The 14946-nt window shown below is 34.8% G+C and overlaps 1 protein-coding gene across 1 annotated transcript; it reads right to left on the bottom strand.

The window, feature by feature from the left end:
• Positions 1-360: 360 nt before the first annotated feature.
• On the bottom strand, positions 361-14646 carry LOC100373315 (tRNA selenocysteine 1-associated protein 1-like). The gene is made up of 10 exons (XM_085492686.1): positions 14316-14646; positions 13409-13506; positions 9439-9538; positions 9251-9300; positions 5243-5346; positions 4063-4210; positions 2845-3070; positions 2269-2293; positions 1524-1657; positions 361-599 (listed from the first exon to the last, which is right to left on the bottom strand). The coding sequence occupies exons 1-10, from the start codon at positions 14337-14339 to the stop codon at positions 564-566; spliced, it is 945 nt and encodes a 314-aa protein (XP_085348812.1). The 5' UTR covers positions 14340-14646; the 3' UTR covers positions 361-563.
• Between the last annotated feature and the right edge of the window lie 300 nt (positions 14647-14946).

Genomic DNA, 14946 nt, shown 5'->3' with positions numbered 1-14946 from the left:
GCCAGGCAGGCTATCGATCTGGCTAGCTTAATGATCAGACGAAAGTGAGCTTTTGGTTTCTGTCAGAAAAATTACTAATTTTCACTGGGTTTAAATTTCGCTGATTTAGCAATTCAGGCATATTCAGTTGGTTTTAAATTCACGGTTTTATCATTTAGATAATGTGTTCTATGCTGAATTTTACATATTCACTGGGTTTCAATTTGGCTCCTTTTTTTGAGTCAGCGAAATAAGCAAAATTAAAACCCAGTGAATAATTAACCCTCCATATGCAACTTCAAGTCTGTGAATGATATCTACTGTAACTTATTTCCAACTTGCAACAATTTGATACAAGTACATTATACACATAAACACATGTTATTCTATCAATCTCTTTAATACCAGTTATACTTACAAACCAATTGAACTGAGAAAATATTGTCTAAAAAGTCCATATATGGCATAAACAAATGAAAAAGTAATAATGTGGCCTAAAATAACTGCATATATCAGATCTTTCTTTTAGTTACGTCACCAGTACACGCTACTCTCAACAAACACAGCATATTTTGCATATTTAACTACTCATCATCAAACATGTCCAATTGGGTAGAGTTCTAAAACAAATAAAAAGAATTATAGTAAACACAGAACAAAAATTTCCAAAAATTCTAAACGTCTTTGTGTAATCCCAAACTTGACCCGAAAGACAATTTCAGACTTTCTCGTAGGTTTGAACCTTACAATTACCCACAAATGGATAGGTGGATCTAGCTTAAAAGAAAAAAAAAATACGCACCACAGCAACCAGCAAATTTGAGTTGATGAATCAGCTATATAAATATTTAAATCTGCTATACAACTGGTGACAGGTAAGAATTGATAAACATGGTTCGACACTGACCAAAAAAAACATAAATCTATAATTTTGGTGGTCCCTCAAAAATGTTAGACAACCAACGACTGGACTTAAGACAGTGGACCAGTATTGACATTAAAACTAGATACAGCAACCTGCAAAACTGAACAAGCTACTCTCTTCTAAATACCATATAAGGAATACATCATTACCATATTAGGAGGGGGAAAGTAGGGGGAAGGTCACTGACAAACCAATAGAAAAGCTGGTTGCAAACGAATTTCTTAAGAATATTTTGTTTTTTGTAGTTTACAATAAAATTCAGGGATTGAAAAAAAGAGTAATGTGTCAACAGTTTTTTTTTTTAATAAGAATTCGTATTCTTATATTCTAAATGTTCTAAAGACACATATATTAGTAGATTGCAAGATTGATTGTGAGCTACAGATATATGGTAATTATTTGGACAGAAAATACCATGCACTGAAAACGATTAGAAAAATTGTACATACATGTCTATAGGAAAATCAAATGAAATGATGGCTGTGTATTCGTAAAGGCACACTGACAAACATATGTAGAGAACGAAATCTGGGAAAATCATTTACGGAAATGATATTTGTAAAGAATATTCAACAGAAATGTATTTGATCTGTTATTTGTACATAAGTCATGAAATCACCATTAGACTGAGTGCATCCGGTGTGACTGTATCCAATGGCTGCCATCTTGAACCTTCCACCGCTTCAAAAAGTTCATCATTTTTAACTATGAATTCAGCATTGGCTTTCTCAACATCTACAGTTATTTCAGGGTCTGCAAATCAAAGGATTTATAACCATTACTATAACTGCATGTACACAAAAAATAAATATATCTGCAAACTAATTACGAGTACAAGTCATTTTGATGTACAAACTGTGCAAGTCAAACTCTTGTTAAGAGATAACATAATCCATTCATAGCACTTGATATGTTACAATTAACTGGTTTGTCTAGTGGGACAACTAAGTTTTAGATGATAGTTGTCCACCTGATAAAGAAGTTGTCTATCAAGTTTGTACAAAAATTAGAAAGATTTTGATAACAGCTTGATTTAAAATAGACATTACAAATAGCTTCCTTATAGTTCAGTCACGAACTCACTTAAATCTCATAAAATATGTAATTTTGACTGAGATCACATTTCTTTCTGATTAAGGAATTGGCAATTTAAAACCGTGTGAGAGTTTTTAGTGTAAAATTTTCAAGATCTTGCACAGATTTTTTTATTTTTTACAAATCGACCCCAGGCTTCCTAATGGTCAACCACTGATGACAATAACTCATCAACTACCACTTTAAAAAAAAAAAACATGCAATGTTGAGTGAATGACCCACATCAAAACAAATCTTGTTCCAAGTAGACAACATGAATATAATCTCACCTTCCACATCCTCCTCTCTGTAATACTATGGAAACAAGAACAAAAAGAGTATTTAACATCAATGTGAATTTGAAATGTGTAGAGGTAGGGGAACATGAAAATAGAATAAAAATAGCATCCTACCCATAAGTGTCAGTCTCTCAGTAGACAATATTGCATGCAGTATTACCCCCGATACTTTGAAAATTGCATTGTTGGCAAATTTACTTTGAAGCTTTTGATTGTAATTCACAAATTTCTTGCAAATAGCCAAACAGTTTAGTTCATAGATTTAAGTCGATTATCGGCATAAACAAATATTTTTTGATCAGGTAAACCAAGTTTTACCCGCAGTAAAACTTTGAGCACAGTTTTATAACACTATCTAATTTGCATACACGTTTTGTAAGAATGTATTGCCTGTATGTATGAGACATGACAGATCAAAATCAGCTTGTGTGGTCAGCATGTCAGTCCACACAAGTGTTTTATTTGTCTTTCAAAATTGATGCCAATTTGAGTCTTTTCCATGGTAACCTCACATTGAAGCATGGTTAAACATATGATAATTCAATGGCTGAAACATAACACACTTACCCCCCATGTATTGCCGTCATGTTGGTAATGTACTTGTCTATCATAACTGTGTGTGCCCGCTGGTGCCAGTTCTCGCTCTTGAGATGTTTGTTGTTGCTGAGTCTGATTTTGACGATTAGATTCGTTGTAGTTATCCCATGCGGCACGGTAATAATTCTGATATTGTTGGTGATATTGCTGATAGTATTGGTCATAAGAAGTTTTCCCTTGAGCAGGGCCAGGACGTCTGCAATTATTCAAAATGAAAAAGATGATAAGATAATATTCTTTACGGACTGGATATGGCTTTTGCAGCCCAAGGTAGTGTGGTGAGAGCACCCAAGTTTGTGAGAGCGTATAAGCCGTACGACCAAAGGCAGCAAAAGCTGTATCCAGTCCATAAGGGTTTAATCATATACCTTATTTGTGTAATTACAATTTTACCACGGTATGACCTCAAACACACGACGTAATTTAGAATGATGTGTTTTGTTTAGATTGATTGAAAGGCAGGTGCGCTGGGGCCAGGCGTGATACAGGAAATTATAGCCCTGATATGATAGTGTTGCAAGGCCATATGAGGTATATGATAATTAAGATTCAACTAAACATCACATTTCTTACTACCATACCTTCAGTATAGCGTGTGTCACACAGCACCTTTTTTTTCTACAGATTTGTTTTTAAAACATGTTTTGTACCATTTCCTGACATTAGTCAGTTGTTTCCATTTTAATCAAAACTACTCATATTTCATGTTCTGTGGCCTACAGTTAGCAGTTGTACATTTGTTATATACATATAGAAGTTGTAAATGTGTTACAAAATTCTATATATATGAAAAGTCTAGATCTTTAAAGCGATTCAGAATTTGTATCTAGCAAAAATTTATACTTTGCCAATTTAATCATAAAATAAATACATAAAATTTGAAAATTGAATCACCAACATTTTAGTGAGAAAAAATACAATGCTCAAAGGTTCAATATTTACCAATCATAAGTCAGGCCATACAGGTAATTAAAGCGGGGGTGTCGTCACCTGCGCTTGCGTCAAATGGCTCAGCGTGTCATTGTTTACAAACAAGTGTTTACACTTGAGCCTTTGCGTTTTTAGCATGCGTTGTTATTACCGCTTGGGACTCGATTCCCGCACGTGGGCAGGTGACAACCAAAATATTGTGATCTGTATTTATTTATATTAATCTATATAGCAATAGTGATGGCAATATGACTTTACCTTTTTGTTGGTGCTATTGCTACTCTGATTGGTTTGCCTCCAAGACCAGTTACGTTGTTCATTTCTTGGAGTGCTCTTTCTTGGTCTTCTTTACCATAGAATCTGACGAAACCAAATCCCCGCGAGACACCATAGGTGTCGAGTACAACTGAAGTGGAAAGGAGTGTTAGGGTTACAAAGGAAAGACTATGCTAAAACTGTTTTAAAATGACTTTTGCGAAAGACAAATGGATGCAATTTTCAAAAACAATGTATTTAACCTTTTTACCACCTGTTCCCCCTTTTCATCACAAATTTACAAAAATAATACCGGTACCGATAATAGTCTGCATTTTTCTCAGAAGATTTGTGGGACAAAAATAGCCAAATTTGTTGATTAAAAAATGAAAATTTACTAAAATTTCGTCTGTTGGCTCGGAAATTAGAGATCATTTCCAGAAATATTGAAGCATACAAGAAAAAAATGCAGAAAAATTTGGATGAGAAAGTCTGGTGATGAAAAGGTTGAAACCTTATCAAACACAGAGTGGTGCAACCAATGTAGTGGAGCAAGAACAAGAGCATTTTTGCACTTATGAAACCCAAGAATATTTGGCTCTTGCGAGGTGGTTGACAGTACAGCACATAAATAAAAGCCTTCACCAAGGCAAATAGGCAGAAATATGGAGTGGCTAATACAGAAAGTGCCTAATACTAGTAACATAAAGAATGCATATAAATATCTAACAAAAAGAAGCTTGTTTCACATTTCTGTTACCATATTTGTTCTATTAATAGCACAAATGCTTGTGTAAATTACAGACTTGTTTCTATTGACAAAATAAGTAATTTTTAAAGATTCAGTATACAGCAAATGTGATTTGGGTTTATACACACTTTTATTGGGGATGGACTTCTAATAAAGCAAATACGGTAATATGAATTAATGACTGACAGGAATTAACAAGTAACTGTTACAGATTTTCTCTTCCCTTACTAGGTTTTAATCATTACATAAATAATGATTTGGCACATGGTTGGTGCTACTATATTCAAATGTTATTGTGTCCTACGAGTTACAGGATCAATTACTTTATAGAAATGCCTTTACGAATGCCATAAGATTCTGAAATAGTAAAACAACTTATAGCACGGTAGCCAGAATTGGGATTTAAGTTTCCACAATTTTAAAACCACTTACCTTTTGCAGTCTTGCAGGTATAGTAACGTCTTGCAAAGAACTCGTGCAAAGTGTAATCATTTACTTCTGGGGTGAGTTCACCGACATATAAATTGTACTCTAGCCTGAAATAGAAAATAAAGAGTTAAAATGCTCCAAGAAAGTTTCCAAACATGCTGGGATTTGAAATAACCTGTTGGCTGCTACCAAGACTTGGCAATTCCATTTGTTTGGTGTGACTTTTGTCTGATATTAAAAATTTACCTTTCAAAGAGGATTGATTGATAAAGAATTCTTATAATTAAATAGGTTATGTTTTCAATTTTCTTCTCAAAAATTCAATATTTGACCCAATAATTTTTTTTTTCACATGACCCAGTGAACGTATAGCAAAAGACAATATATTCACAAAATACTGTAAAACAATCTATTTTTATTGACATTTAATTGTTGATGCGTTGAGAATATTGTATATTCAGCAAGAAATTTTATAACAATATTCCATACTGCAAACGTACTGTATGTCACCTGACATGGGTACAATGTATGAAATTCATGACAAGCAAGTCAGTCGGTGCAAGCAAGCTAACAGTTTAGTCAAAACCAAGGCCACATGCAAATCGTTTCCAACATATCATTATATTGAAGCAATTCAACTGGTGGCGTTTGGAGAAGTGGTGTACACAATAAATTGATGAATGTCAATTTACGACCAATTTCATTGCAACGTCTTCAAAGACCAGCAGGATGACCATATTACCGATAACGACTTTTAATTATGGAAAATATATTTCATCTTATTATTTATAATATTTACAAATATTAATGAATTTTTACAACTTGTTTGAATAACAAGAAAAAAGCACCAGGTACATTACTTTGATATTTGATATGCATAGCAGAAATAAAATACTTAATTTTCACTTGTCAGAATCACTCAGTGAAAATAAAATCCAACGAATATACCTTATTTTCCATGTTTTACATTTAAAACATCAAAAATCAGTGAAATTAAACACCAAAAAAGTCTTTTCAGCGAAAATTTATTTCAGCTAAAATAAAGTATTTCACAGTAGTTCAACCTCTATTACCGTACTTAACCGGGTAAGAGCCCATGCCTGGACAAACGCCCACCCCCCACTTTTGACACAATAAAGACGTTGAGGTCATATCCGGGCACATGCCCAGGAGGTCTTTTTCTACACAAAACAAAAAATTTATTTTCTATTCGTTGACTGTGGTTGTATTAACAGTTGACTTTCTTGAAGACTGTCGTGATACTTATAAAAATTGTTAATTGCGTAAAACAAGGGGTGAACGCAAAATAGCTGTGACAGCTTTCTGCTGTCAGGGCAGTGCGTTCACCGCTGATTTTTTTTCAGAATCATAACAGTCAGCAAGTCTATAAAAATAAATATTAAAGCAGAAACGATAGTTCTCTTTTTGAAATATGTCGTGACCCTAAAAAGGGCCGGCCGTTTGGTTTGTGCTTCCTTAGAAACGATTCAAACAAATCATTAAGGAGAGCCGCTAAGCAAGTGTCGCACTCGTTCGGCTTTAGCGTCGTCGACAATGAAACCAATGTTGCAATATTGTAGCAACCCGTACCTGGGAGAATGGTTGAAATCACGTTATTTTGGCTTTATAAATATTTTGTAGCAGCTTGCAAATCCATAACCGGGGCCAGCAATTTTGCAATGTCACGCCGAAGACTGCCAACTTTTTTACCATCTTTTATCACCGCTATTGCATTTCAGTCATGAAAACTATTCTTCTGTTGTTGGATAAAAAAAAAAACTTCCAAGTCCACCATGATATCCATATAATGAGACATTCCAACCGCCGGAACTTGCTGAATGATAACTTTCACCGAGATTAATAAGTGTCGAGTCTGATTAGAAAGCAATGTCACGATTTGACCTTTTTGATGAAATACTAGATGTCATTCTTAGCCAATCAGTAAAGCAGATGCATAAAGGTCAAAGATGATTGCTAGACTGTAAACAAAAGCATCGTGTGCCATCGCAGCAGAGCGACCCCATTTTCTCGTCTCTTTATTATGATTAGACATGAATGAAAAGTGCCAAGCTGACAGACTGCGAAATCTGTGGATTAAAAGTGCTAAGTCCAAATTGTGTGGAACGATATCGACGAACTTCAGGAATAAGTTGTAGGGATTTTGTTCGACGGCTACAGTGACGCTGACTTGGACATTTGAGGGTTTTGAGTTTGACGAAGATGGCAATGAACTTACAAATAAAGATCTGAGAAGTTTTATCAAACAGCTATGAATTTTTATAATTTTTACTGTGTAAATTATAATTGATCTTGTATGACGGTTGATTTGTAATTTGTCGAGACCGGAAATCATTTTACGCAGTTTAACCCCTAACATTTTTATTCATTTTGAGTTCACGCGTATTGGGCGCGTTTGTTGGCGGGAAAATCCCAATTCAAATGATTCCTCACTGTCGATTTTTATTATTTCTGGTTTATTTGTCACATTATAAGCAATACATTATTTTTGTTTTACTTCTAGTGCTGCATATTCGTCATTTATTTCCATTGCATGTTTTCATTTGTCATTCTATTCCCTGTCGCAGTTCGAACTGCGTGTTGTCAATTTTCGCGAATTTTCGTTTTTTTGCCGGGGATCTCCTGGCAAACGCCCACCCCTTCTTTCTGGCAATTTTCCATGTTCAGGACCCTGGGCTTATACCCGGATAAATACGATATATGTTTGTCTTGAAAATACGTGTATCAAAATGTTGGTATGGTAAAATAAAAAGATGTTCTCCTGGTCTGACATTTGTATACCGGTAGTCTGCTCCTCCAAACATGAAATGTTGATAAAAATTGACAAACCTTTGATTAAAAACTGTATAGTCATGAAATTTAATGAAAATTTTACAAAATGTGAAATTCTTTGCAATATCTGGCTCTCAAAGGTTCTGTTGGTTAAATGCAACATATTTAATGTACAACTATATTATCATGAGGACAATCAGTTTTCCAGAGTGTATACATTCTCTAACCCTGCTATTATGTGTAAAAATATATTAAATATAGCAATATGTGAGTATGCGAGTCAGTGAATGCTGGGCCATATGAATAAAAACAAAGTATAACCTAACTTTATCAGGATGGAACTTACTGATTGTACCTGTGGTAAAACAAAGAAAAATCTATGTAAATTACACACCAAAATAAATTTGCATGAAAAACAAAGTACACTACATTGTAAGTCATTGTCAATGACAGTCCTCTATAGTACTTGACTAGATTGACATTTGAGGACACAAAATGCATGGGGAAGGACGTCAATTGTAAATACATGTAAACTTAAGTGTTGGTCAAATATTACCGGTATTAACCGAATTTACGGCAGGTTTTTGGTACTACATGGAACGCATTTCAAAGTGGAAGTACATTAACATTTGCATATACTGTGCAAACACAAATCAAACAGCCCTTTTCAAGGCCACCACATCCTTCAGAAAGGGAACTACAGTTACATGGGACATTACAAAAAAAGTGGATGGGGTTGATGATAGCAGTGGATAGGGCATTACCACAGCAGTGGATAGGATTAATTATTGCAGTGGATAGAACATTATCACAGCAGTGAATGAGGCATTAAAATAGCAATGGATGGGAATTAGTGGATGGGGTTGATGATAGCAGCAATAGTGACGCCATTTTGTTTGTTATGGGAAGTAAGACAGCTCATTCATGATAAAGCATCTTCAGAATGTTGTTCAATGATAAGCCAATTGTTTTCTGGCAACGGACTGAAAATAGTTCAATAGTTTTTTGGGTCATTTTGATCAGCGGTGACATATGAATCAAGCATAGCACCATCTTCAATTCTGCTCAACTCACACTACAATTCACACGCTTTGACCTTCTATCATTACATCAGTTTTAGTAAATCATTAAACTACCCTGCTGCACTTGCTCACCAGGCATTGCCTGTTACATATTAGTAGTGAAAAGGGCAATCAAATTCTGCATGCAATAGTAACTTACGAGTGATAACTTGATCCATGAGCAGCAACATTAAGTTTGAATCTTCTGGGCTGCAAAATATATACAACAAATTCCAAATGTTATAGAACAATGACATGCCAAAATTTACATATATAAATTATATATATTTTCTGAAATTAGTCTGTTTACTATTAATACATAATACTTATTAGGACCATTATACTTACAGGATTAGTGCCAGCAATAGTCTGACCATTCAGTTTGGTGAGAGCTCTCTGTGCACTGTGTTCATTATCAAAATCTACAAAACAATATCCCCTTGGTTCACTGAAACAACAAATTAAATACTAGTAAGTTGTATTAATATCATATCACCTCAAAATGGAATCATTGGGTGGGGGTAAAATTACCAGTGAACACTACCAGTGTTACCTCTAAGCCTTATTTTCGCAAAATCTTCTTAGTGAAGTTTCTGAGTGAAATTTGCCAAACTGAGAAATATTTCTGATACATGTACAATGTATAAGGTGTTATTTAAGATGAAATACAAATTCTTAGTGATAAATTCACATACTGTAAAATACTTTATTTTCGTTTAGAATAAATCTTTGCTTAAGGAATGATTCAGTGAAAATAAAATCCAGCGAATATACCTTTTTCCCTATACTTTACATTCAACTCGTCAAAAATCAGTGAAAATAAATTCCATACAAAACAGCCAAAGTCTTTCAGCGAAAATTAATTCCAGCTAAAATAAAGTATTTTACAGTAATTAAGATAAGAAAAAAAACACTTTTTGTAGCATTAAATATTTCACTTGGGTATCAGTGGATTTTGTGGAGATATGTCACCTCAACTTATACATGCAACTAATGAACATAGTGGCAGGCTAAATTTGCAATGGCTCAGAAACAGTGTTTTGGTCGAGTGCAAGCAAGATCATCAGTGAATCAAATGTTGTTAGGACAGCAATAAAACCAATATTTACTTGTTTTGATGGCAGACAGTTGTCACATCCCAATGAATCTGATTAAAACCATCTATAGTTTTTGCTTTTGAGTATAAAATTTCTTATTTTTCACTCTACTTATCACTCTTGTTTTGGACATTATATTCTATTGTGAAAGCTGCACCTAGATCTGGCCCAAAATCACAATTTCGAACATACCATTAAAATGACTGATTAATGATCATGCTGTATTTACACAGTATGATGCTAATATACAGCGTTCAGTTCGATTCACGTCTGATTTGCATTTGATTCACATACGATATGAAATACCTAAAATTCACTCAAATGGTGATATATAGCAATTTCAGCTAATTTAACAATAGTTTTGTGCGGGAAAAATAGAGATCAATTTAGTATTTTCTGTTTGAGCCCACATGACTTCCGATGTGAATGAGACTGTAGGACTATTTATATTTTCTCCAAAAGAAATAGATTGATCCCTATTTTTCGTTCACAAAATATGCTATATATAACTTATGTGAGTAAATTATAAAAAAAAAATTTAGAAATATTCAAGTCCTTGTGCAAGAATTTGTGCTTGGCTTTCAAAATAATAATTAGCATTGACAATGTTGCAATGAATCCCAGACCCTTTACACAGAGATTAATTAATAAAGCCAAAATGTAAATCAAGAATGGATAATTAAGTTGTGAATGAAGAATGGTATGTGGCTATATGGAAAATAGTTTGGGGCTAAATAAAGAAAAGCAAGATCAACTGGGATAGGACTTTACAACAAAAATTATGGAAATTATCAAGCTACATTGTCTATATTTGGTTGCTGTAAAGGAAAGTGTAATTAGGTCTATATTGGTACAAGTACATTCAACTCAGTGTTCTCCCCAGAAAATTTTCTCAGGGTTGTGGATAATTTGCATACTATTTAACATAATTTAACAAGATTTACTATATACAGTGAAACACATTTAGCTAATTAAAACGGGATATATTGCCAAATTGTTAATCGTTCACAATTATAATACAATTCTTATCTCGAGAACTACCATAATTTGACCCCCTTCTCTCAATCCTTTGTTCTACTGCTTCCTTAATAGCTTCCTGCATGCGCTGGTAATTTGCATAACACATGTCATAACTCGCAGTAAAAAACCATGGTTAGGAACTACTCTTCTCAGTCGAAGTCTCTTATTTATTTTTCTGCTCAAAATCGAGGTTAACTGTGCTAGCTAAACAATAAAACTGTGCCCCTGGACTTAATCAGTAAGGAAATAAATAGTCGATTAAGAAAATGCGTCTCTGTTGACAGAGGTTTGATATACGCATAAACTTCTTTCGTTGTGTCTGGTCTTCCACGGCATGGTCACCGATGGTGGTCAGTCACGGATGTAGTCATTTCACTCGGGTATATATTTTACGTCAAAGCTAATTTAAAAATGATGATAGATTGATCATTCAATGACTGTGAATTACTTCTCATTTACATCACTTCAGGCAGTCTCAGTTGGCCGAACTTGACATGTTTTTTTCTGATAATTCAAATCTAGTACATCATGCAGTGTTCTCCCCAAAGCGTTTTAGCGTAGCGGGGCCGCTACTCCATTATTTATGCCGCTACTCTGAGAGATTGCCCGCTACTCTGTGGCATTTCCTGTTACTCTTTCTTTTAGCTTGTTAATACACGTGCGAATCTGTTAGTCAGCGTCATCAGCGTCCGGTACTGTGAGCCAAATCAGGTGTGAATGGAAACATGTCAGTGATTACGCAAAGACAATGGACTAATACAGCTTCGTACTTCGACAATAAACACTTTCGCCCTATTTAATTGGGGTAATAGCGAGTATTTTCTCAGTAGCATATTTGGCTGGAAGAAGCAACGATGTCAAACAGCAGAAATATTACGTTGTGGTTCCGCGTAGAACGCCCTGCTGGGCCCCTGGTTGCGAGTGATAAACCCACCAGCAACGCGGTCACCGGTACCCCTGTCGGCAGTGGTACTAAACGTGTCCAAGATGATGTTACAACAAAAAGTGCAAAAAAATAAACTCTAGATTTGATGCACAATGGACAACAAAATATACGTGGCTGAGAGAAACATCCGATGGCAAAGGTAAAAAAAGTATTTATTTGTAGCGTTTTACTTGGAAGCGAGTTTTGACCTAGTTTAGTAAATTTTTGTATGGCTTCATTTTTTGCCGATCGTCGAAACATTTTTTTGGAAACGACCTTCTTTCTGGAAGTTCAAAAATTGTTGGCTACGATTTATCAAAGTAACTAATACTAGTATTGTGTTTTGAAATAGTTGGGTAAAGTTTATCGTGGCAATTTTTAAGTTTAGCGACTTTTCAAAATGGCGGCAATTTGTTTATTTTCGTGTTGATCGTGACGATATTTTTTAAATACAAGTATTGATTCGCTCCTATTTCTTATCTTTTAGGAATGCTGTGACACATATGTGGAAAATTCAACTTAAAAACATCCAGAAATAGTTCTTTGGTATGGAATTCTATGCCATGTATAACTATTACGAAATATGCTATCGATAAACACGCACACTCGGAGATGCACAAGAAGGCCATGTCATTTAATAGAAGTGGGAAGCAAAGAAAATCACGGCGTTCTCAAAAGCTGCAGATCACTGGGCTTCCATGAAAGTCCGAAGAATCAACATTACATAGAAATCACACAGCAGCAGATTCATTTAATCTTCTACATAAATTTGTTAAAAAATAAAGACACATTTTCATCCATGCAAGCCTGTCATTATTGTTTTCTTTATCTTCAGACAAATGCTAATGATATGTAAATTATATGCAAATTAGCCGCCACTCTGATACATTTTTCTGGGGAGAACACTGATCATGTTTATCTGTATTTTACATTAGAACGCAACAGAAACCAAGCGTCACACTTCCTTTCAGACTGCTAGCAAGTGCAAATTCTGTGTTTTTGTTATGTTTAACATGTTAATTACTGAACAAGGGAAATAGTAAATGTGCAAAATAGATTCACAATAAAACTTGGTGGGATTTCTTCAGCGTTGTGGTCAACCCATCAGCTTTGTGGGCAATCTCTCAGAGTATAGCGGCTCGGCTACCCTAAAATGCTTTGGGGAGAACACTACAACTTTACTTTCCAGTGTTCTTAGGCTGTTTACCTTAGAAGAACACTGTTCATTTTGAAAGATAATTAATTCAATTGTCAAAATAAAGTATACTGTTCTTACCCTGTGAATTTGTCTCGGATAATTTTGACTTTAATGTCACTTTCACCACAACTCAAAAATGCTTGAGTGATAAACGCTTCATCCATATACGAGTCCAACTGAATATTTTGAAGAAAAAAACAACATGTAAACAAGGCCTAGCACAAATATGCACGTCCTACCGTAACTCTTTTCACACAAACATGGAAATTGACATCAACCTGCAGACGATGATAAGGATGACCAAAGGCAATGGGACGAAATTGTTTTGGAAATGAATTAGGACGAATAGACTTATGGAAAGAATGTGTTGGAATAAATAGATTGTGAATCGTTATTTACATTTAAACTCTGGCTTAGGTGTTTGAGTGTGCAGCCAGCGATCAAATGTGAATAACACCCTTGAATCCAGGGCAATGTTCCGATAAGCATGGATTCTCAGAGATCACAGATCACATACTGCAGCCTATGGGGTTGAAATTGTAATAACACATTTCACACCTGCGACACAATGAGTGTGGTAGATTCCTTTGATAATGATCCCATTGTATTTCGAATAGAATCAACTCATTTCAATTTATTATAATAAAAATATTATACATTATCGTATTTATTGTTATAGAGCATGTTCTTGCAGGCATTAAAACAGCAATTTTAGAAGTCAGCCATATTGCTAAGCATATTGTGTTTTGTTATGTAGAATTGCTTTTTATATCCACACAAACAGACAGATATATTGCATTTATTTGTGGACGTCATTAACACCATGGAGCTAGATTAACACATTGTCAGAACATGGAGCTTCATGGTCAGAACGAGAACAGATTAAATAGTAGCTAAATTTAAAACTGCAAGCAACAAAACATTTTCGTATTTACAATGTTGTAGGAGATAAACATGAAATATAGGAAATAAATTGTACACTTACATCTCCCATCCATAATGTCGACATCTTGTTCAAATCGAATTACAATCTTCACAGAAATTGGAATAATTTGGGCTAATAACTACAAGCTTGTCTGGTCCCGTTGTATTTCCTTGAACACACTCGTGGGGAAACACCACAAAAAGCGATGACGTCAAAACGGAGTTTCCCGGTACGTAACGACACTGTTGCGTATATTTGTGAAATAAATGCACCCCAACCAAATAAATGAATAGCAATACTACACTTTCCGGGTCCTTTTTGGTCAGCGCGGCTGTATTTTGCGAAACACAACTGTGTTAATTTTCAACCACAAGGAACGTTTACACATTGTTTGTTTATTATTTGTTATCTCCAATCATGCCGTCGTGTGGTGGCGTCCTTTCAATCTGGAAAGTTCGCAGTTCTCGGCGACCCCTGTGAACGGATTTTAAGGCCATGTAAGATATCTCAGGCAGGCATCGGCAATCTGGAAAGAAAGCCATACCATAAGATATATTTCAATAAATAATTGTTTATTTAACTACACAAACGCGTCCAGCGACTAAAGCAAAAAGTTGAAACAAACACGCTTACCGCATGTTCAAAAATTACGATATTGGGGATGTTTTTTAAACAACAACAAATGAACTAG

This window comes from Saccoglossus kowalevskii, chromosome 18 (assembly GCF_978046115.1).
Source record: "Saccoglossus kowalevskii chromosome 18, keSacKowa6.1, whole genome shotgun sequence".
Lineage (NCBI taxonomy): Eukaryota > Metazoa > Hemichordata > Enteropneusta > Harrimaniidae > Saccoglossus > Saccoglossus kowalevskii.
This window is presented reverse-complemented; position numbering and strand designations above follow the sequence as displayed.